This window comes from Budorcas taxicolor, chromosome 2, assembly GCF_023091745.1.
Source record: "Budorcas taxicolor isolate Tak-1 chromosome 2, Takin1.1, whole genome shotgun sequence".
Taxonomy (NCBI): Eukaryota; Metazoa; Chordata; class Mammalia; order Artiodactyla; family Bovidae; genus Budorcas; species Budorcas taxicolor.
Genome location: NC_068911.1, coordinates 171,960,976 through 171,985,929, shown reverse-complemented (window position 1 = coordinate 171,985,929; position 24,954 = coordinate 171,960,976). Strand labels below are relative to the sequence as shown.

The following is a 24,954-nucleotide window of genomic DNA, read 5'->3' as shown; positions in this document are numbered from 1 at the left end:
ATTTTTAAGGACTATTATTTTTAACCTTAAACCATGAAACATCTTTTAAAATAAGCTTGATTTTTGTTTATACCTATTGTAGAAATCACCACTTAATGTATGTTTCTTTTAAATACACCAATTTTTGCTAATATTTATGGCAGAAACCAAAACAAATAGGAATCAACAACCAAAAAATAGTTACCAATATGTTTAAAATTTTCACAAACAAGTGAATTAAATAGACTTGGTCAATAAACTTGACACTATAAATTTGTGGTGTGATCACATTTAGATTAATTATAATTGATAAATTATAAGTTTTAGTGTTAATGAGACTTCTCTGGTGGCTGTGAAGAATCCTCTTGCAATGCAGGAGACGCAGGAGATGCAGGTTCGATCTCTGGGTTAGGAAGATCCTCTGGAGAAGAAAATGGCAACCCACTCCAGTATTCTTGCTTGGAAAACCCATGGACAGAGGAGCCTGGCAGGCTATATAGTTTGTGGGGTCTCAAAAGAGTCGGACATGACTTAGCAACTAAATAACAGCATTAATGAAGCTTGAGAAAAGTTTTGACAGTGTTTTCAGAGGCTTTGAAACAATATTAGACTGATGGCTTGAATGAAAATATTTCAACTTTTTGTCCCAGGGATTAGAGTTGTAAGTACAGCTGGTTTAATTTGTTGGTGCAAACCAAACGTTTGCTCTGATAATATCAGATACTTGGTTAAATGATTCTTAATTTATGTTTGATAGAGTGTTTATGAACTAATTTTCCAGGAATAGCTGGTGACAGGCATTTCTCAGGCAGCAAGAAGATGAGTCACCTGAATTTGACCCTGCCTTCTAGTATTGAAAACCAAATGATGTGTTTGATTTTAATGTTTGCAATGTTTACTTATGATCACTCATAAAATCTCTATACCTTTTTAGTTCTTAAAAACATACAGATCCCTAAGTCTTCACTATGCATGAGGCAGGTTCCATGTTAATCAAAGACTTTACCCACTGTATCCAGCAATCTCTGTGGTAACCTCTTGAGTGTATTTGCAGATTGCCAGGGCCTAGTGGGCAGCTTCTTATGGTCCACCGGTCCTGCTGTTCCACGGGGGTCTGTTCTGCATGCTAGCTGCCTGATTTCCGCAACAGACATACTGAGTTGTGTTTACTGGATGCTCAGCTGTTGCCATCATCTGTAATGACGAGTCGGTCATAGGGTCCTCCTGCGCCTGATGCATGTGTTGCTTGTTTTCTTAACTTACATTTACTAGCAGAATTGTCTTCTTTCTAGTATTGGATACCCAGTGGTGACTTTGGGCTTTGGCTTCAAAAGTTATGTAAGCTACAAAATGCGGTTGAGGAAGCAAAAAGAAGTGCAAAAAGAGAACGAATTTTACATGCAGCTTCTTCAACAAGCCCTCCCTCCAGAGCAACAGATGCTACAGAAGCAAGAAAAAGAGGCCGAGGAAGGTAGGTCTTTACTCTAAAGCTGTTGGCTCAATAGGTTAGTTATTAGTTTGTCAGTAGTATTTTTTCAGAAAAGTTGCTAGGGCTTTGGGAAATTACCATGGCTTTTTGTGTTTTCTGGTGTTCCTCTTTAGGACTGTTGCTTTACTTGGTCATGAAATACAGAATATGTATGATGTTTTCTGCCTAGTGTCTTAAGACCATGTGCTTTTAAATATATTTATTTTTAAAACTTATTTCATTTCCTTTTACAGTTTATTTTCTATTTTAATATTTTGTTATGAAGGTTTTAAAATATTTATTCTCAGTGACAATAGTATATGCAACTATGTGCATTTGCAATTGTAGCAAGCCAAGTGTAAGCCAGATAGAGATGTAAACACAATTGTTTTACAAATCAGAATTCTTCTGAATAGAGTAAACATGGCTAGGTCTTATTTTAAATGATTTGTATAATGCAACATGGATCTTAGAATGACCTTTTCTAATACAGCCTCTTTCATGAATATGTAACCAATTCAATGAGTGAACAGACAGCAATACTAGTTTTCTTTGGTTTTTGTTTTTAGTTGATACATGACAAAATCTTGTTCTCTGGTGTGGTGCAAAATTATCTCTTCAAGTACACTTTGTCGAGTTTGAATATGTAGACCTATACAGAAAATTCATTGTAAAGCGGCCTAGTAAATGATAACAGACTTCTTATTACTTTAACAATAGAGGCAAGACAAAGGATAGGTGCCCTGTATGCTAACATCACACCTGTTTGTTTCATTTAATCTATCTTTTCAGTAAAGTTACTAAATTTGTTTAATCCAAGCATCTTCGTAAATGTGGCCTTTAAGATTATGATCTGCCTATGTCCTGTCACCCCAGTGATAGACAAGTTTGATTTGACTGATAAATGAGGTATGACTTAATTGTAAAATCCTCATATTCTTTTCAAGGTCAGAACTTTAATGACGTGGTGTTTCAAAATGATGGTGATATTCTAAATGTGCAGCTTCTCAAATTTATTTAGCTTTGCTTCTTGAAGTTAGCATAATGAGGTGTGGTTCTTGCTTCTGATTGAGTTGGCAGCTTAATGTAATACGCTTCTAAGTGTAGATGACACTGTTTGTTGAATCAGTCCATTTTGTTTTTTACAACTAAATAGTCCAGTGTGGGTTTTTTTTTGCTTGTTGGTTTGTTTTTGGTATTGTAGCAGCCAAAGGATTACCTGATATGGATTCCTCAATCCTCATACACCACAACGGAGGTATCCCAGCCAACAAAAAACTCTCTACAACTTTGCCAGAGATAGAATACCGAGAAAAAGGGAAAGAAAAAGACAAAGATGCCAAAAAACACAACCTTGGAATAAATAACAACAATATTCTACAACCTGTAGACTCTAAAATACAAGAAATTGAGTATATGGAAAACCATATCAATAGTAAAAGATTAAACAATGATCTTGTGGGAAGTACAGAAAATCTCTTGAAAGAGGACTCCTGCACTGCTTCCTCAAAAAACTACAAAAATGCCAGTGGCGTTGTGAACTCCTCACCTCGAAGTCACAGCGCCACAAATGGGAGCATCCCTTCCTCATCTAGTAAAAACGAGAAGAAGCAGAAATGCACTAGCAAGAGCCCAAGTGCACACAAGGACTTAATGGAAAACTGTATTCCTAATAACCAGCTAAGCAAACCGGACGCACTGGTAAGGTAAGTGTGTGCTGTGTCCTTAACACTTCCCATGAGCTTGGCTTGGGTCTTGAGAAGCGTATTTCTGAGTAGGCTGCAGGGGTTGTTTGTGATCAGATTCTGTGACAGTTAACTCTGTGGTGCTGGACACAGTGCTTCTTTCCCACGGGTCTGTTGGTCGCCCGCACCATCCGGAAGCATTGACTAAAGCTCTTCCCAGTGTGCTCAGTGTGAGGTGATAGTGGTTACTTCCCACATTTGACAAATTTACACACGACTTGATTTTTCTTGTGGTTTTGAGAGGCGTATCTTTAGTCTTTTTTTCAATTTGCATATCCAAAGATCGTGTGGCATAGACACGAAAAGAAGAGTTTGTGGCCTGTTCATGTAAATCTTTGTCAGACAGGTACAAAAAATAATCTTCTTTCTAAAAATTCCATAGGTAAATGCAGTTAATCCTTGAATAACACGGGTTTGAACTGCGTGGGAACACTTACCCGTGTTTTTCAATAGTAAATACGGCAGTACTACATAGCCCCTAGTTGGCTGAGTTTGTGGATGTGGAGGAGCCATGGATATGGAGGGCCAACTATAAATTATACTGGGCTTAATCTGCATATTGTTCAAGGGTCAACTGTTCAGTGTTAGATACAGATTTTAATTAGAAATGTTCCTTTTCCCGTGTTTAAGTTAAAGATGAACATTGTTGTATTACCTTGATTGGCTCAGACTTAATTTTGCTGTGTTTTATATATTTTATAAAATACACATACATTCCTTTTACTTCATCAGTCAGTTCAGTTGCTTAGTTGTGTCCGACTCTTTGCGACCCCATGGACTGCAACAAGCCAGGCTTCCCTGTCCATCGCCAACTCCTGGAGCTTGTTCAAACTCATGTCCATCGAGTTGGTGATGCCATCCAACCACCTCACCCTCTGTCATCTCCTTCTCCTCCTGCCCTCAATCTTTCCCAGCATCAGGGTCTTTTCTAAGGAGTCAGTTCTTTGCATCAGGTGGCCAGAGTATTGAAGCTTCAGCCTCAGTCCTTCCAATGAATATTCAGGACTGATTTCTTTAGTATTGACTGGTTTGATCCCCTTGCAGTCCAAGGGACTCTCAAGAGTCTTGTACTTCATATCTTTCAATTTGGAAACCGAGATCTGAAGTGGAGCTTTTATATTTTTTTTCCTCTCTTTAGTATTTTTTAAAATTGGAGTGTAATTGATTTACAGTATTGTGGTAGGTTCTGGTATACAGCTAAGTGATTTAGTTATACATATATCTCTACATTTTTTTTCATATTCTTTTCCATTATGGTTTATTATAGGATATTGAATATAGTCCTCTGTGCTATACAGTAAAACTTTGTTGTTTATCTATTTTATGTGTAGTAGTTGGTGTCTGCCAGTCCCAAGCTCCTAATTTATCCCCGTACCCCCTTTCCTCTTTGATTACTGTAAGTTTGTTTTCTGTGTCTATGTGTCTTTTTCTGTTTTGCAAATAAATTCATTTTGCCATATTTTAGATTCCACATATAAATGAAATCATAAGGTATTTGTCTTTCTCTAACTTCACTTAGTGTAATAATCTCTATATCCATCCATATTATTCTAAATGGCATTATTTCATGGACCTTTCAAAAAGTACATAGCTCAAGAGGGCTGCTGTGACTCCCTCTCTCCTCTAAGTTATCTCATGTTCCTGTTTGGCTTGTTTCAGAGCAGATCATTTATGAGGGAAAGTTTCTAGTATTGTAAATTATATGAATTAGATTAATAATTTGTTTTAGTTTTCTGATTGGCAGCTAGATAAAGGGAAATACAGGTGGATTCTACTTCTTAAGGCTCTAGAGGTTTCATAACCCTTGGCCACTATTGGAAACATACCATGCTGCTGCTGTTACCAGGCTGACATTCACATGTGTTTTTTTTTGACATTCTGCCCCATCGTGCCCTGCGGAGAAAATACTCAGCAGATAGCTGTCTTTCATTTGCTCAGGGGAAAAAGACCAATTAGTTGACCTTCTATGTCAAAGTGAATATCTCACAAATTTACTATATGCTATAAATGAAACATCTGCCACCAGCTTTTTAACACCTCTCTCCTGCACAATTTTAATAATAGCAGTCAAGTCAAAACAATTATCCTCTGTTGGATGTTACAGAGAGCAATCAAGGCTCAGTTCTGTGATACCATCTCACTTGGGCCCCACTTGTCATGTTGGTTATCTCTACTACCTCATCTGCCTTTAACAAAGAATTTCAAGAACTCAGATGGCTCGCTTTCTAGTCGTGGGTCCAGTGCTCCTGAGCCGCTCCTGGGGTATATACCTCTTCCTGTGGTCACTGATGTGTATTCTGATGTGCCTTGATCTGAAGGGCTCCAGAGTATTACTCTGTTTTAGGGAATCAGTTCAGTTCAGTCGCTGAGTTGTGTCCGACTCTGCGACCCCATGAATCACAGCACACCAGGCCTCCCTGTCCATCACCAACTCCCGGAGTTCACTCAAACTCATGTCCATCGAGTCCGTGATGCCATCCAACCATCTCATCCTCTGTTGTCCCCTTCTCCTCCTGCCCCCAATTCCTCCAAGTATACCTGCTGTCAAATACATAAATATAAAATATTAAATAGTTTCATAAGCTTCCATGGGATTATTTTCAACTTTTCATTTAATATTATAACAAATAGATGATGTAAATATCCAACAATAGGTGAGAAACTTAAATACTTATAGTCCATCTATTTGATGGATTTTTAATACAGATGTTAAAAATCATATTTTGAGACAGAAATACAGGATAGTGCTTATAATACTTCATGAAGAAAGTAGAGAGGAATCTTACTGAAAGCATTGTTTTTCTGATACACACAGAGAAAGGGTTTGACGAGAAAGGAGCCAAAACGATAATAGTAGTTTCTCCTTGATAGTATTGGGTCTTTTAGTTTTTATTTCATCTTTCATGCATTTTCAAGTTTTTCTGTGATAACAGTGAAAGTTTATGAAAGGAAAATATATCTTGCTTGACTTCATATATGTTTTGATGAATATTAAGACTCTTAACAGATCTAAACCTGACATGTTTGAGCTGTTAGCCAGAGAGTGGATTTGTTATCTTCAGATGGAAAAGGCTGGGCTTGAAGTCTCTTCAACAGTTTGTACATGAGTTCTTCACTCTTCCAGGTACATCCAGGGCTGTGTACAGGTCCAGGCTGGCTAGAGGGATAAGATGGATAAGACTGATTGTCCCTTTTGTAAATTTTTAAAAAATCACTTGAAAACCAGTGTTGTTGTATTAGTAAATGCAACACATTCCACATAGCTGTGTGTGTCTCAATATCATGGTTGAAAACTGCTATATTTGAGGAACCAATTCATTGTCTTTGCAGGGGGAATTCATTAATATACCACTTTGAAAGAGCAGTCTTAAAGATTGGTATGGCTGTCAAAGTAAGATCTGATGGTCATTCCCTGTGAAGGAGCAAGCAGTCCTTCGGGTCTTTTCATTGTCTCTCCAAACTCCAAGGATGTTCTCTAGTGTGCTGTATACCACAGACTGACAAATGACTGCACACAGGCCAAAGCTGGCCCACTGCCTGTTTTTGTAAAGTAAGTTTTATTGAAACGTAGCCACACTCATCCATTTGTGTAGTGTCTGTGGCTGGTTTATGGTGGCAGAGTTGAGTAGTTGTGACAGAAACTCTCTTGCCTACAAAGCCAAAGATCTTCCTAGCCAGCAACTAAAAAGCATGCTGGTAGATTGCTCAGGTTGGGGAAGGTGAGGAACTTGGCAGTAAGCATTGCTTGTAGGCCACTTTCCAGGAAAAGTTTGGGAACTTGCTAAAGCATGTTTTGATTTGAGAAATAAGTATCTTACAAAATGACCCAATTTCTGCCAGCTTGATTTCTGAATTCTTTACCCAAGTTATTTAGAAACAGGCTTATAATGTTGGTAGCCAAAAATATTTTTAATTTTGACATGGAAAAAATTCTATATATAAACAAAAAAGCAATGAGAAAGATCAGTTATTTTAACTGCGTGCTGGCAGATTAAAAAGGAATCATGTAAATTAGACTGAGGTTTGCTCAATTTTTTCCTCCAGTGGTCAGTTTTTAAATATTTTAAGCGTGCAGAAAATTACAGAAAATTTAGGTGGAAAAAAGGAAATATATGACACAAATCACTTAAATATTTGTTGTATTTTCATCAGCTGAATTTATATAGATGTGGCCATAGCGTTTGTGTAGTTTTTTTAGTCCTGATTTTTCACCTAAATTATATTGAAATCATTTTCCCAACCTAGCCTAACCCTGGTTTTCACTTGATGTGGCATATTCCGTGGCAGTCTGTGTGATCATTCCGTGATCTGAGGTCTAGTAGGTCTGGGTGTAACACCTGAGCTGCTTTCCTGTAGTTTCAGGGCCTGCAAACAGAAGAGCCAGCACTTTTGTTTGTACTTGGCACAATGCTTCCTCTCAAACACAGCCCAAGACTGTGGGGTTTCTTGTTTGGGATTTGTTACTTGTTTCAGTTTCCTGGTTAAGGGAGAGGATTTAAAACTGGGTCCAAAATGTAAAGTGATCCATATTCTGTAGAAATGTTGAAGTAGAAGTCTCTTTGTTTTATTTCCATCCCCCTTTCTCTTTCTTTGTTTTCGTGTTCAAGACAAGATTAATCTTTCTTGTTTCTCATACTTACTCTTAGTAAGATATCAACTCTTTAACATAGTTGAATAATGTTTGGTGTGAAGAGTCACAAAGGAAAAGTATCCACACTTGGCCTAGAAGGGATGCATTTAATGAAACTGAGTAGAATTTAGAATGTTGCAGAGATATTTATACTAGCCTCCCCAGCCCTGTCGTTTCATCAGTGAAGTAAACAAGTCTTGGAAAATTAAATGACTAGTCCTAGTAACCAGCTTGGAGAAGGCAGTGGCACCCCACTCTAGTACTCTTGCCTGGAAAATCCCATGGATGGAGGAGCCTGGAAGGCTGCAGTCCATGGGGTCGCTAAGAGTAGGACACGATTGAGCGACTTCACTTTCACTTGTCACTTTCATGCATTGGAGAAGGACATGGCAGCCCACTCCAGTGTTCTTGCCTGGAGAATCCCAGGGACAGAGGAGCCAGGTGGGCTGCCATCTATGGGGTTGCACGGAGTCGGACATGACTGAAGTGACTTAGCAGTAACCAGCTGGAGGGACAGTTACAAGGACCAGAACCAAAGTTTCATGACTTCTGCCTTTGCTGTTAGTAATGTGCTGCTTAAAAAAAAGTTACATCAACCTGCTTTATTGTTCTGGTTTTTAAATTTTTTTACAAATTCTTGTGTTTTTGTTTGTTTCAAATATATATACATCTAAAGTTGGCACAAGGGTTGGCACCAGAGCTAAATTTTGTGCTCTTTTGGCTAAAATGTATAGAAGAAATGCTTAGAATTTTAGAATTTGTTTAATTTTCCTTTTTTCCAGAGAGATGCTGTTTTAAGAATTTTAAAAATTCATGCTCTTGCCAAAGACACAGGGGTATATTTATTTCTGAACAGATGGTGGCCATCCGCTGGTACCCCTGAAAATTTATAGGATCTCTAAGAATGCAGCCCTCATTAGGACTCCGTGGGAGTTAGTCTAGTTCAGACACCCTGGAGCCCCCTAGCAGGGAATTTGCTCTTTAGGAATAAACCTGGGCTAGGCCTACGTTGACAGAGCAGACCCGAGAGCCTCGAATTGGGGAACTTAAGATAGGGGATGTAAACCTCAACCCTGGGGAAAGGCCACCGTGACTGCTTGAGAAGTCTGAGGCATGGGCATGGCCATCATGGTAGGTTCTGAGGGCAGAAGTGGGGGTAGCTTTTCTTCAGGGGAAAATGGAAATCTGGGGAATGCTGTAATTTATTGAATAGTCACTCTCTTTTTTGCCTTCTCTAAATTCATTTGGCTATTTCAGGCATACCAAAATGTTATAACTTAGTTTGTTCATACAGTTCCGCACAGTTGGAGACTTAAGAGCCTTGGGGGAAAGGTAGAGAACGTTTATTAGGACTTTTCCAGTAATCACTAAGCAAGTTTGGTAGCCCTGCCTCAGCAAAGGTGTGGCGGTGGGGTGGCGGGGGTGGGGAGGGTAGGGGTTTGAAGGGGTAGAGGAGCTCTCTAAGAAATTCTAACCCATTCACTTACACAGAGGAGTGTTTAATGTACATTCATACCAGGAACTAACTTATATTACCACTTCTGGGTCTTAGGGAAATATTTTGGGAGCATATAGATTGATGATAACATAGTTGATAAATAGGCTTTATAATGTCCTGGTCCATCAGTGACTATATTGATTAGTATTGTGTTTTAGTAGGCTGTGATATGAGTATTGGTGACTCATCTCTTTCTAATTTAAGCTGGTGGGCGAGCAGAATGTCACTGGCCTTCATTCCACTTTCTAGCCATTATAAATCTTATGTTTATGTTTTGTGATTTTATGTTTTTCTTATGAGGGACAAAGATAGCAAAAGCTAAGAGCAGCCAACTTTCTTCCTTGATGGGACTCGGCTGGTGGCACAGATGGCCCCGGTGGTTTGACTAAGCAGTTCTCAGTCTGAACTTAATCTTGTCTCCAGATACCAGTGGTTTAAATTGTTGTGTAACCTCTGCCTTATAGAAGACTCCTTAGTGTGGTCTTGCTGTTTGGGGACAAACAACAGACAATTTACACTACTTCCAATTTTTCATTTCCCCACATTTTAAGATGTGCGCACGCACTCAGTTGTGTCCAACTTTTCAAGTCCATGGAATGCAGCCCGCCAAGCAAGAATACTGGAGCAGGTTGCCATTTCCTTCTCCGGGGGATCTTCTGACCCTGGATGGAATCCATATCTCCTGAGTCTCCTGCATTGACAGGCGGTTCTTTACCCCCAGGCCACCTGGGAAGCCCCATTTCAGGACATCTACAGACAATTTAAAGTTAGATATCCACTGAAAGGAAAGGGCCATATTTTTAGATACTGATTTTTAATTATCAGTGGATTCAGTATGATTTTGGTGTGAATAGCTGTGAAGAAAAAGCATAATAAAGAGAGAGTCCAAGAAGCCTCTGTTTTGTCATCTTAGAGATTGTAGGCACAAAGCAAGGATAGAATCCAAAGCTGAGACCCAACTCTGGGGAGAAAACAAGACAGTGCAGTCAGTTCCAGAGGTAGAGCCTTTGTGCATTCACTGGGGTAAGTACCCGGGGGAAGGCGGCCTTATGTGGACTTTTCCAGCCTTCTCTCAAGTCCCTAAAGAGTCCTACATGGGGGATCACAATAGTTAAAGTGGGGAATGTTACAAAGGATTCTCTTGAAAGGTGGAAAAGTGAAAGTCGCTCAGTCGTTTCCGACTTTTTGTGACCCCATGGACTATACAGTCCTTGGAATTCATCAGGCCAGAATACCGGAGTGGGTAGCCTTTCCCTTCTCGAGGGGATCTTCCCAACCCAGAGATCGAACCAGGTCTCCTGCATTGCAGGCAGATTCTTTACCAGCTGAGCTACAAGGGAAGCCCTGAAAGGTGGAAACGTATCTTAAAAAGAATGTAATGGAAAGACCTCAAGATGGATTGTTAAAGGGGAGGAAGTAGAAAAACTGATCAGATAGTATGACCCCATTACAAAATATGGGTAAGTATTGTTCTTTACATACGCAGAAGATTATTTGAAATAGTTTATACCAAATGGTCAATTATAGTTGAGTATAGTAGATGTTTACTTTCTGCATTGTCTGTTTCTACATACCTTGAATTTTTACACAGGCCTATTATGCACATAATAGAATGTAAGCTCAATGAGATTAAAAGACGCTTACTCCTCGGAAGGAAAGTTAGGACCAACCTAGAGAGCATATTAAAAAGCAGAGACATTACTTTGCCAACAAAGGTCCATCTAGTCAAGGTTGTGGTTTTTCCAGTAGTCATGCGTGGATGTGAGAGTTGGACTATAAAGCAAGCTGAGAGCTGAGGAATTGATACTTTTGAACTGTGATGTTCGAGAAGACTCTTGAGTGTCCCTTGGACTGTAAGGAGATCCAACCAGTCCATCCTAAAGGAGATCAGTCCTGGGTGTTCATTGGAAGGACTGATGTTGAAGCTGAGACTCCAATACTTTGGCCACCTGATGCGAAGAGTTGACTCATTTGAAAAGACCCTGATGCTGGGAAAGATTGAGGGCTGGAGGAGAAGGGGACGACAGAGGATGAGATGGATGGTTGGATGGCATCACTGACTCAACGGACATGAATTTGGGTAAACTCCGGGAGTTGCTGATGGACAGGGAGGCGTGGCGTGCTGCGCTTCATGGAGTTGCAAAGAGTCGGACACGACTGAGCGACTGAACTGAACTGAAGCTCAGTGAGGCCAGGGACCACCTTTGCTCTTGTCTTCCCCTTTTTTCCTTTGCCATGATATATGGTGATTGGCACACGGTAGATGCTCAGTAAATACTTGCTGAACAAATGTTACCCTTTGTCCAGGAAAAATAATAGGTAGGCAGCCAAGAGAAGAAACGCGGGCCTCAGTGACTGCAGTGCAGTGCCAGTGCCGTGTAACTCAAAGGCTCTGAAGGTGGGATACCTCAGTGTTACGTTAGACCAAGCCAGAGACCTGCTGTCTAGTGTCAAGCTGTTTGTTGTTCTTGAGTAAGTTGTTACTGACTTTATTTCTAAAAAATAAAAAGAGTTTCCACTCTTAAGCCCCCTTCCTTGCTGTGCAAGAGATTCAGGAATTTCTGGAAGTTACATGGGCAAGGGAAGAAAACTCCCAAGGGACAGTTGTCAAAAAGCCATTTTTTCTGGCAGTGGGTTGATTATGCTGCAGGGCCAGGGAATCTAGGCACAAACCACATGTCAGCCAAGAACGTAGAGAAAGGCTGTTTGCCTTGTCTTATTCCACTTTACTGCTGGCTCTTGCCTTCTCTCTTCCCGCTTAGTCCTAGCCGTTCTCTTTGTCTTTGTGGTAGCTAGAGAGAGAGAACTCAGATCCCACATTTCTGTTCCAGAACCTTCCCTCCAAGGAAATCCCCTTGGTTAGAAAATGTGTTGACTGCCCTGTATATCGTCTCAGGTGCCAGAGAGAAAGTGGTACATTGGCTTGTTTTCTTCTGAATACATTTCATTTGAATATATTTTGCCCTGTGTCAGGAATAGTTTGTGAAAGAAGATCTGATCTTGGGAGACAGTGACTGGGGCTTTGGCCTTTACCCTCGCTACTCTCCGTCCGTGTGCTGCCTGTTGCCTGTGCTGACAGCCTGTGCTGCCCAGTGGCGTGCCTGACACTGTCCCCATGAGTGATGGCTGCCAAAGTAGGGCTTTCCATTTCTACAGGTGCATCTGGTCATTTATTCGTAACAGTATCATTTCCAGCCTAGAGGTAAAATTAGTAAAATACGTGACATTTCAGAAAGATTTTAACTAGACACTTAGAGGTTCTAGTTAGATTAGATTAAATATCTTGTATGTAGCTATTACTTTAGTTCAGTTCAATTCTGTCGCTCAGTCGTGTCCGACTCTTTGTGACCCCATGAACTGCAGCACAGCAGGCCTCCCTGTCCATCACCAACTCCCGGAGTCCACCCAAACTCATGTCCATCGAGTCGGTGATGGCATCCAGCCATCTCATCCGCTGTCGTCCCCTTCTCCTCCTGCCCCCAATCCCTCCCAGCATCAAAGTCTCTTCCAATGAGTCAACTCTTAGCATGAGGTAGCCAAAGTATTGGAGTTTCAGCTTTAGCATCATTCCTTCCAAAGAACACCCAGGGCTGATCTCCTTTAGGATGGACTGGTTTGGACCTCCTTGCAGTCCAGGGTCCTCTGAAGAGTCTTCTCCAACACCACAGTTCAAAAGCATCAATTCTTCAGCACTCAGCTTTCTTCACAGTCCAACTCTCACATCCATACATGACTACTGGGAAAACCATAGCCTTGACTAGACAGATCTTTGTTGGCAAAGTAATGTCTCTGCTTTTGAATATGCTATCTAGGTTGGTCATAACTTTCCTTCCAAGGAGTATGCGTCTTTTAATTTCATGGCTGCAATCACCATCTGCAGTGATTTTGGAGCCCCCCAAAATAAAGTCTGCCGCTGTTTCCACTGTTTCCCCATCTATTTGCCATGAAGTGATGGGCAGATGCCATGATCTTCATTTTCTGAATGTTGAGCTTTAAGCCAACCTTTTCACTCTCCTCTTTCACTTTCATCAAGAGGCTTTTTTAGTTCCTCTTCACTTTCTGCCATAAGGGTGGTGTCATCTGCATATCTGAGGTTATTGATATTTCTCCCAGCAATCTTGATTCCAGCTTGTGTTTCTTCCAGCCCAGCGTTTCTCACGATGTACTCTGCATGTAAGTTAAATAAACGGGGACAATATACAGCCTTGATGTACTCCTTTTCCTATTTGGAACCAGTCTATTGTTCCATGTCCAGTTCTAACTGTTGCTTCCTGACCTGCATACAGATTACTCAAGAGGCAGGTTAGGTGGTCTGGTATTCCCATCTCTTTCAGAATTTTCCACAGTTTATTGTGATCCACACAGTCAAAGGCTTTGGCATAGTCAAGAAAGCAGAAATAGATGTTTTTCTGGAACTCTCTTGCTTTTTCCATGATCCAGCGGATGTTAGCAGTTTGATCTCTGGTTCCTCTGCCTTTTCTAAAACCAGATTGAACATCTGGAAGTTCACAGTTCACATATTGCTAAAGCCTGGCTTGGAGAATTGTGAGCATTACTTTACACGCGTGTGAGATGAGTGCAATTGTGCAGTAGTTTGAGCATTCTTTGGCGTTGCCTTTCTTTGGGATTGGAATGAAAACTGACCTTTTCCAGTCCTGTGGCCACTGCTGAGTTTTCCAAATTTGCTGTCATATTGAGTGCAGCACTTTCACAGCATCATCTTTCAGGATTTGAAATAGCTCAACTGGAATTCCATCACCTCCACTAGCTTTGATCGTAGTGATGCTTTCTAAGGCCCACTTGACTTCACATTCCAGGATGTCTGGCTCTAGGTGAGTGATCACACCATCATGATTATCTTGGTCGTGAAGATCTTTTTTGTACTGTTCTTCTGTGTATTCTTGGCACCTCTTCTTAATATCTTCTGCTTCTGTTAGGTCCATAGCATTTCTGTCCTTTATCAAGCCCATCTTTGCATGAAATGTTCCCTTGGTATCTCTAATTTTCTTGAAGAGAGCTATTACTAAATTTTATTTGGAAATGATTAAGTGGAAAAAATAAGTAGTAGAGTGTATTTCTATTAATATTTAGTAAGTTAAGTGTCTCTGTGGAAACACATTTCTGATTTATATTAGTCTAGCATTGTTTCTGAGCCAACGTGTTGTGAGACGTGATTGTTTTCATTTTCTGCCTTGCTCATAGTATTTAAGGCACCTGTAGGTTTTACTTGGTTAGCTTTGTTTATTATGTTAGTTCATAATATAGTTTGAATTTGTTTAAATCATTGCAGTGATTTAAAGCTATAATATTCTGGGATATAAATGTAGTCATAGAAGCACGATAATTTTAAACTTAAGCAGGCCTATTTTACAGCTTGAAAACCACTCAGCACTTCAGAAGCTAGGCATTAATGAATTTAAGCCAGTGGTTTACTTAGTGTCTCCATATCCAGGTGATCAAAGGAAATAATTATCTGTGTTGCATAGATAAAATTATGAAATAACACATAAATTATTTGATGGGGTGAGTCCACATTAGAAACACTTTTATGTTGAGTAGTGAGATTTTATTCCAACAATAGGAATTTCTGATTAGACAATTAGAAAGTTTGCTCCCTAGAATTCAGAAGGAACTGCTATAAAATTTTGTGTTAAATTCTGAGTCAGTATGCCCCATTGGCACATAATGAATTGAGATTACCAGCTAAGGATTAGGGGTGGATTCCCTGAAGGCGAGGAACTCCAACGGAAAGGAACTGTGGTCTTTATATGTTACTCACGCTCTCATTTAGAAACTAGCTATTTGAATACTTTGACAGCCAGTGTGCGTATACTTCAGTCTGTGCAAATCTCTCGGGGATCTCTGAAACCTTTTTGCTAGCCAGCTGGGACTCTCAGAATTAAAACAAGTCTTAGTTTCTTTTTTGTGAGAAGAATGACAGCTCCTTGCTCTCAGGTGCCTTTCTCCTTTCTTGGTAGAGTGTTGAAGCAGATAGTGCAGCGAACTGAGAAGGCCCTTGTCCTTCCTCTCCCCTGACTCTAGAGAGGGTAGAGCAGACTGAGACACATTTAGGAACGAGGCAGGGCATAGGCATGAGCTGGGGGCCAGGGTTGGAATCATTCATAATCAGTACTGTATCTGGCACCCAGGAGTTTGAAAGCACATGCCCTTCCAGACAGGGCAGCCAGTTGTTGCTCTGGGGGATTGTAGGCCCAATGTTGCTAAATATTCTGATATTTAGAAGAGATGCCAAAAGTAGATATCTTTATGTGAAATGTCAGTTAAATATTTTTTTTACTTCATGTAGAAGGTCAAACAAAACATGTTTATGGGCCAGATTGGTTCACTGGTTTATAACCTGTGCACCTGACCCTTCCTGTGATTCTTGTATTTTGTTCCATCCCCCACTGATCACATCAATCAAGACTGGACTTCTGTAGAAAGGACTTTGAATTAGGGGCTGTCTGGCAGTCCCACGAGCTAACTGCCATGTATTAATGGGTTTTTTACCTTCTCCTATCCTTGAGTTCCTTGTGCTCCTGGAAAACACACACCTGTCGACAGCACCCCTCCCGAGTCCAATAACTGCTCCCTGTTGCGTTGCAGTCCTCGACACCTGACCAGGGGGCTTTCAGGCCGCTTAGCAGGAAAGGGAGCAGTCTTGTGATTAAAAGGGTAGTTTGAGTCTCTGTGCAAGTCGCTCAGTCATGTCTGACTCTTTGCGACCCCATGGAGTCCATGGAATTTTCTAGGCCAGAATACTGGAATGGGTAGCCTGTCCCTTCCCCAGGGGATCTTCCTGACCCAGGAATCGAACCGGGGTCTCCTGCATTGCAGGAGGATTCTTTACCAACTAAGCTATCAGAGGTGTTCCTCAAATGTTACAGTATAGAGGCCTCCTATGCCTAAGGATGGTGACTTCTTCCACATCAGGGTGTTTTTCTGCCATATTCTTGGAGCAGACACCAAAACAGGGGACATGAGACTGGTTATTCACAGATTTCACAGACCAGCTAGATTTGAATCTGGACTTAGACAAACTGTTGCTTTGATAGGGACTGATGGATGGGAAGTAATAGCTGATGTAGATTTAGGAACTGAGGCGTTTTCTACTTCAGAAAGTCAAGTTCCCCTTTTTTGGAATGACCTAAAAAGTTTAAGAAGTAAAACAGTTGGGTTTTCCCTAAGGCTTTCAGATTATTCTGAAACTGGCCTGTGATGTGGGCAAATCTGAGAGTAACAGTGAATGTTGAAAAACCGTGCAGAGCAAATAAACAGCCTCCTCTTTTTAAAAAAAACCCAAAACTTTTCTCTCAATCAGAAAATAATAATTAAAATATTAAAAATAAGTTACAAGTGTTGATTACTTCCAACTTTGACAGTAGAGATGACCACTATCTTACGTATACGTCCTCTCAGACTTTTTCTTTTGCATACATACTTATTCTTTCCACAAAACGGAGCTCATATACTATGTATACTGTTTTATAATTACGTTTTCCCACTGATTCTGTCATGAGTATTCTCCCATGTCATTGGCTATTCTTCCTGTTGTGTGTCAGTCAGACACATGAATGTCCAATTTATTTAGTCAATTTTCTGTTGAATATTTAGCCAATTTATTTAGTCAATTTTCTGTTGAATACTGATTTTTTCTTAATATAAATACTATTGCAACAAACACACTCTTACACAAATCTGTGTGTGTATCTCCAGTTTGGGAATGGGATGCTGTATCAGCAGATACAAACATTTTGAAGACTTTTGATACAAATTGTCACATCTGACCACATCCTTTCAGGACCTTATTAAAGCTGCTAGTTCATGGCACCCCTAGCTTTATGCTGGAGGGGCTTCAAGAATTCACTTTCCCATTTCCCTGAGTGGCCAGTGAAATCCTCTAGATTTCCTTTCTTGTCTGTTTTTGTTCTTTAATGAAGAGGACAGCTTAGGGAGCAGACCTAAGGTACTCTATAATACGGTTTCACCTAGCAGTCAGGTCATCAGGCTGTTACTTATTTTTGATACTTGTGCCTGGTAAGCAATTGTAGTAATCACAGTGAAACCTGAGGCAGCCTCATTTCCTTATTTCCAAAGTTGTGGTTAACTGCGTATACTGGAACAGCTTCACTTGCTCAGTGTAGGCCTCATTTAAGTTGAGAGACATTCGTGTCTTTATGTGAATGACCCGTGCGGCCTGTCCTGTCAGGGTGAATGACCTGGAAAGGGGGGAAAGGAAGGAGATGGTGGAGAGGGCACACAGTATTTCTTCTGGGGACAGAGCTTTGACTTATGAGCTTAGTTTCCTGCAGAGACAGCTGTGTGGCCCCTGAACAAGTCTTGTCTTGTACGGTTAATGCACGCTGGGGGTCTCCTGATGGAATTAGATCCTTCCCGAGACGGAGCAGCTGCTCTTCACTCGTTCCTTTCGTGTGCACCTGCCTTCCCCACAAGCAAATGCCCCTTTACCCCTGTCTCCATCGGCCACTGTTTAAACTACACATCTGGCAGCCTGCTCCAGATAGGTTGCTTCCAGAGCCTCGTGTATCACCACACTGACCCTGTTCTGCTCTAAGCACTGGGGAGACGCACACAGAGTGAGGGTTAGAGGCGTGGTCTTGGAAAGACTGAAAGAAACTTGAGAATACACTTCCAGCTTCTAATTGTAGAGTGCTGCCAGTCCCTGGCTTCAGAGAACTTAAACGCTTTTTAGAAATAAGATAACATGCACAGGAAAAGATTAAAACCAAAACAAGTTTAAACAGAGCACAGGGCAGTGGTTTAGTGCCAAGTGAGAAACAGCACCAGTAAGGGTTTTCAGACTTCAGAAGGATAGAGAACATTGGGCCCTTAGAAGTCAGCACCTCATCCTGGAGAGTTTTGTGGGGTTTTTTTTTTTAATTTTTAAAAATTTATTTAATTTTTTATTGAAGGATAACTGCTTTTCAGAATTCTGTTTTCTGTCAAACCTCAACATGAGTCAGCCATAGGTATACATATATCCCCTCCCTTTTGAACCTCCCCCGTCTCTCTCCCCATCCCACCCCTGTAGGTTGACAGAGAGCCCCTGTTTGAGTTTCCTGAGCCATACAGTGAGTTCCTGTTGGCTGTCTATTTTACATATGGTAATGTAAATTTCCATGTTACTCTTTCCATACATCTCACCCTCACTTCCCCTCTCCCCAGGTCCATAAGTCTATTCTCTGTTTCTCCATTGCTGCCCTGTAAATAAATTCTTCAGAACCATTCTAGCTTCCGTGTATATGTGTTAGAATATGATATTTATCTTTCTCTTTTTGACTCACTTCACTCTGTATAAGAGGTTCTAGGTTCATCCACCTCATTACAACTGACTCAAATGTGTTCCTTTTTATGGCTGAGTAATATTCCATTGTGTATATGTACCACAACTTCTTTATCCGTTGATCTGTCGATGGACATCTAAGTTGCTTCCACATTCTAGCTATTGTAAGTAGTGCTGCAATGAACAATGGAATACATGTGTTTCTTTCAATTTTGGTTTCCTCAGGGTATATGCCTAGGAGTAGGATTGTTGGGTCATATGGTGGTTTTATTCCTGGTTTTTTAAGGAATCTCCATACTGTATTCCATAGTGGCTGTATCAATTTACATTCCCACAAACAGTGCAAAAGCATTCCCTTTTCTCCATACCCTTCTCCAGCATTTATTGTTTGTAGACTTTTTGATGATGGCCATTCTGACCAGCATGAGGTGATATATCATTGTAGTTTTGATTTGCATTTCTCTAATAATGAGTAACATTGAGCATCTTTTCATGTGTTTGTTAGCCGTCTGTAGGTCTTCTTTGGAGAAATGTCTGTTTAGGTCTTTTTCCCACTTTTTGATTGGGGTGTTTGTTTTTCTGGTATTCAGTTGTATGAACTGCTTGTGTATTTTGAAAATTAATCCTTTGTCGGTTGTTTTATTTGCTATTATTTTCTCCCATTCTGAGGGCTGTCTTTTCACCTTGCTTTTGTTTTTATTTCCATTAGTCCTGGAGGTGGGTCATAGAGGATCTTGTTTTGATTTATGTCATCGAGTGTTCCGCCTGTTTTCTGCTAAGGGTTTTATAGTTTATGGTCTTATATTTAGGTCCTTAATCCATTTTTAGTTTATCTTTGTGTATGGTGTTAGGAAGTGTTCTAATTTCATTCTTTTACATTTAGCTATCCAGTTTTCCCAGCACCATTTATTGAAGAGGCTGTCTTTGACCCATTGTATATTCTTGCCTCCTTTGTCAAAAATAAGGTACCTATAGGCTCATGGGTTTATTTCTGGACTTTCTATCTTGTTCATTGATCTGTGTTTCTGTTTCATGCAAGTAGCATACTGTCTTGATGACTGTAGCTTTGTAGTGTAAGCTGAAGTCAGGAAGGTTGATTCCTCCAGCTCCATACTTTCTCAAGACTGCTTTGGCTATTTGGGGTCTTTTGTGTTTCCATATGAACTGTGAAATTTTTTGTTCTAGTTCTGTGAAAAATGCCATTGGTAATTTCTACGGATCACATTGAAGCTATAGATTGCATTTTGTATTTTCACAATATTGATTCTTCCTACTCAGGAACATGGAATCTCTCTCCATCTGTTTATGTCATCTTTGATTTCTTTCATTAGTGTCTTATAATTTTCTGTGTACAGTTCTTTTGTCTCCTTCAGTTCAGTTCAGTTCAGTTTCTCAGTCATGTCTGACTCTTTGCAACCCCATGGACCGCAGCACTCCAGGCCTCCCTGTCCATCACCAACTCCTGGAGTTTACCCAAACTCATGTGCGTTAAGTTGGTGATACCATCCAACCACCTCATCCTCTGCTGTCCCCTTCTCTTCCCGCCTTCAATCTTTCCCAGCATCAGGGTCTTTTCAAATGAGTCAGCTCTTCACATCAGGTGGCCAAAGTATTGGAGTTTCAGCTTCAACATCAGTCCTTCCAATGAACACTCAGGACTGATCTCCTTTAGGATGGACTTGGATCTCCTTGCAGTCCAAGGGACTCTCAAGAGTCTTCTCCAACACCACAGTTCAAAAACATCTATTCTTTGGTGCTCAGCTTTCTTTATAGTCCAACTCTCACATCCATACATGACTACTGGATAAACCATAGCCTTGACTAGACGGACCTTTGTTGACATAGTAATGTCTCTACTTTTTAATATGCTGTCTAGGTTGGTCGTAACTTTCCTTCCAAGGAGTAAGCATCTTTTAATTTCATGGCTGCAGTCACCATCTGCAGTGATTTTTGGAGCCCCCAAAAATAAAGTCTGACACTGTTTACACTGTTTCCCCATCTATTTGCCATGAAGTGATGGGACTGGATGCCATGATCTTAGTTTTCTGAATGCTGAGCTTTAAGCCAACTTTTTCACTCTCCTCATTCACTTTCTTGGAGAAGGCAATGGCACCCCACTCCAGTACACTTGCCTGGAGAATCCCATGGATGAAGGAGCCTGGTAGGCTGCAGTCCATGGGGTCACTAAGAGTCAGACACAGCTGAGCGATTTCACTTTCCCTTTTCACTTTCATGCATTGGAGAAGGAAATGGCAGCCCACTCCAGTGTTCTTGCCTGGAGAATCCCAGGGACGGGGGAGCCTGGTGGGTTGCTGTCTGTGGGGTCGCACAGAGTCAGCCACGACTGAAACGACTTAGCAATAGCAGCACCATTCACTTTCATCAAGAGGTTGTTTAGTTCTTCACTTTCTGCCATAAGGGTGGTGTCATTTGTCTCTTTGGGTAAGTTTATTCCTAGATATTTAATTCTTTTTGTTGCAGTGGTGAATGGGATTGATTCCTTAATTTCTCTTTCTGATTTTTTATTGTTAGTATATAGAAATGCAAATGATTTCTGTTTATTGATTTTGTATCATGCAGCTTCGCTAAATTCACTGCTTAGCTCTAGTAATTTTCTGATACTGTCTTTAAGGTTTTATATTTACAGTATCGTGTCATCTGCAAACAATGAGAGCTTTACTTCTTCTCTTCCAATCTGGATTCCTTTTATTTCTTTTTGTTCTCTGATTGCTGTAGCTAGGACTTCCAGAACTGTGTTGAATAATAGTGGTGAAAGTGGACACCCTTGTCTTGTTCCTGACCTTAGGGGGAATGCTTTCAGTTTTTAGCCATTGAGAATAATGTTTGCTGTAGGCTTATCATATACGGCCTTTACTATGTTGAGGTAGGTTCCTTCTGTGCCCATGTTTTGAAGAGTTTTAATCATAACTGGGTGCTGAATTTTGTCACAGACTTTTTCTTCATCTATTGAGATTATCATATGGTTTTTATTTTTCAGTTTGTTAATATGGTGTATCACATTGATTGATTTGCATGTATTGAAGAATCCTTGCATCCCTGGAATAAACCCAACTTGATCGTGGTGTATGAGCTTTTTGATGTGTTGACGAATTCTGTTTGCTAAAATTTTTTTGAGGATTTTTGCATCTATGTTCATCAGTAATATTGGTCTGAAAGAGTTTTAGAAGGCTAGGCATTAGCTCTTCTCTAAATGTTTGATAGAATTCTCCTGTGAAGCCGTCTGGTCCTGGGCTTTTGTTTTTTGGGAAATTTTTGATCACAGCTTCAATTTCAGTGCTTGTAATTGGGTTGTTCATAATTTCTATTTCTTCCTGGTTCAGTCATGGAAGATTGAATTTTTCTAACAATATGTCCATTTCTTCCAGGTTCCCTGTTTTTTTGCTGTGTATTTGTTAATAATAGTCTGTTATAATCCTTTGTGTTTCTGCACTGTCTATTGTTATCTCACCTTTTTCATTTCTCATTTTGTTGATTTGATTCTTCTCTCTTCTTTTCTTGATGAGTCTGGCTAAAGGTTTGTTGATTTTGTTTATCCTCAAAAAACCAGCTTTTAGTTTCATTAATCTTTACTGTTGTTTTTTTCATTTATTTCTGCTCAGAACTTTATGATTCTTTTCTTCTGCTAATTTTGGGGGGTTTTTGTTCTTCTTTTTCCAGTTGTTTTAGGTGTAAAGTTAGGTTGTCCATTTGATATTTTTCTTGTTTCTTAAGGTAGGATTGTATTGCTATAAACTTCTTTCTTAGGACTGCTTTTGGTGCATCCCATAGGTTTTGAGTTGTCATGTTTTCATTGTCATTTGTTTCTAGAAATTTCTTGATTTCCCTTTTGATGTTTTTCAGTAACCTTTAGTTAGTTATTTACTACTAGTTATTACTGGTAGTAATATTAATTATACCAATCAATTATAATATTGATGTTGTTACTATTATAATTAGTCATATTAATTAATATTTATATATTGTTAATAATATAACCAGTAGTGTAAATATCAACAGTTATTAATGTTAATAATAAATATTACTGGTTATTACTTACTTGCGTAGTAAGTAACCTGTTACATGTATAGAAATGTGTTGTTTAATCTCCATGTGTTTGTGTTTCTTACAGTTTTTTTCCTGTAATTGATATCTAATCTCATAGCGTTGTGTGTGGAGAAGACGCTTGATACAATTTTGGTTTTCTTATACTCAGTGAGATTTGATTTGTGACCCAAGATGTGGTCTATACTAGAGAATAAGCACTTGAGAAGAAGGTGTATTCCTCTGCATTGGATGGAATGTCCTGAAGATACCAATGAGATCCATCTCATCTAATGTATCACTGAAGACTTGTGTTTCCTTATTAATTTTCTATTTTGATGATCTGTCCATTGGTGTGAGTGGGATGTTAAAACCTCCTACTCTTACTGTGTTACTGTCAATTTCTCCTTCTATGTCTGTTAGTGCTTGTCTTATGTATTGAGGTGTTCCCGTGTTGGGTGCATAGATATTTACAATTGTTATGTCTTCCTCTTGGATTGATCCCTTGATCATCATGTAGTGTCCTTCCTTGTCTCTTGTAGTATTCTTTATTTTAAGGTCTGTTTTGTCTGATATGAGGATTGTTGCTCCAGCTTTCTTTTGCTTCCCATTTGCATGGAATATATTTTTCCATCGTCTCACTTTCAGTCTGTATGTGTCTTGAGGTCTGCAGTGGGTTTCTTGTAGACAGCATATATATGGTCCTTGTTTTTTAATCCATTCAGCCAGTCTGTGTCTTCTGGTTGGAGCATTTAATCCATTTACATTTAAAGTAATTGTTGATGTATATGTTTCTATTGCCATTTTTGTTTTTATTTTTTAACTGGGCCTTGAATGAGTGAGGTTTGAAAATTAGAGGCCTTTCCTCCAGGAGGAATGGTATAATTAAAGACAAGAGATGTCTGGAAATGAGTGAATCGTTTTGGCTGGTATGATGGGTGTGTGTGAAAAACTCTTCTTTCTGTCACTTGGCTGCATAATTTGGAGATGAGCTTTGAAGCCCCTTTTCTTACAGAATGAGCAGCATTGTAAATTCTGTGTTTTCTTGCAGGGCCTACAGCATCTCTGTCAGGCTTCTTAGAATTCAGAGATAACCATCAGAGCCAAGGCTCCTTGTCTTCCTGATGGCCTCATGGGGCCATGCCTCGTTCTGGCATACATGTACACTTAGGTTGTTTTCTGGAATGGATGTGGAGTGTGACTCAGAGTATGTGGGGAACCTAGTCCTCCCCAGGTGAAGTCCTGGCTAATAAAAGGTCTCCCTCTTTTGTGCAGGACTTGCTTCCCAGGTGGTGCTAGTAGTAAAGAACCTGCCTGCTAATGCAGGAGACATGAGACTCAGGTTCGATCCCTGAGTCAGGAAGATCCCCTAGAGGAGGGCATGACAACCCACTCCAGTATTCTTGCCTGGAGAATCCCATGGACAAAGGAGCCTGGTGGGCTACAGTTTACAGGGTTGCGAAGAGTTGGACACAAGTGAAGTGAGTTAGTACATAGGCACACTTCCTGGAGAAATTTACTGCCCCAGAGTGTTAAAGTTCTTGTGTATTCTCAATCAGGCCTCATAACACCTCAGGCTTTATTAAAATGTGAAGGTACTGGCTGTACACATTGGAGACTTTTATACTTTAAGTGAAGTCAGTACCGTGGCTGTAATTCAAGTGATTCACAAAAGATGAGGACTACAAACATTTAGACATAAATATCTCAGTCGTGTCCGACTCTCCATGACCCCATGGACTGCAGCCTACCAGGCTCCCCCGTCCATGGGATTTTCCAGTCAAGAGTACTGGAAAAAGGCCATTGCCTTCTCCAGGAGATCTTCCTGACCCAGGGGTTGAACCCAGGTCTCCCACGTTGTAGGCAGACGCTTTACCATCTGAGCCACCAGGGAAGTCAGATATCTCCCTACCTTTTCATATACTTAAAAACAATACTTCTTTCATCTGAAAGCTGACACCTGAATACTGTACTTTTACCAGCAAGCGTGCTTCAAGATACTCACAGATATTTTTTCTACCTAGCTTGCCTTGAAAGACTGAGGTTTGAGCTTCATACTTTTTGGTAGGCTAGGAAATTACCCCTTATTAAACTGTAAAATCTCCCCTTAAAATTACATAATTGTTAACCATTTACATTATAATTTACCTCAGTTGAGTGGGCTAAGGGAGAAGAGGAGCTAGAGTTGAGGTTTGGAGTGTCAGTTTTGCCCTTAAGTCAAGGGCTGTGAGTTAGGTGGTGTGCTGAAGTTCAGAGGTAGCTTCACAGGTTTAGAAGTTGAGTTTAAAT

At 40.2% G+C, this 24,954-nt stretch overlaps 1 protein-coding gene across 1 annotated transcript in view; it reads left to right on the top strand.

The window, feature by feature from the left end:
- The window catches only part of MACO1 (macoilin 1), a 68,635-nt gene that overhangs the window by 20,674 nt on the left and 23,007 nt on the right, over window positions 1-24,954 (top strand). Inside the window, exons 5-6 of the mRNA XM_052658652.1 lie at window positions 1,272-1,450; window positions 2,652-3,153. Of these exons, the coding sequence (XP_052514612.1) occupies window positions 1,272-1,450; window positions 2,652-3,153 (681 nt within the window). The remainder of the gene's footprint in view (window positions 1-1,271; window positions 1,451-2,651; window positions 3,154-24,954) is intronic.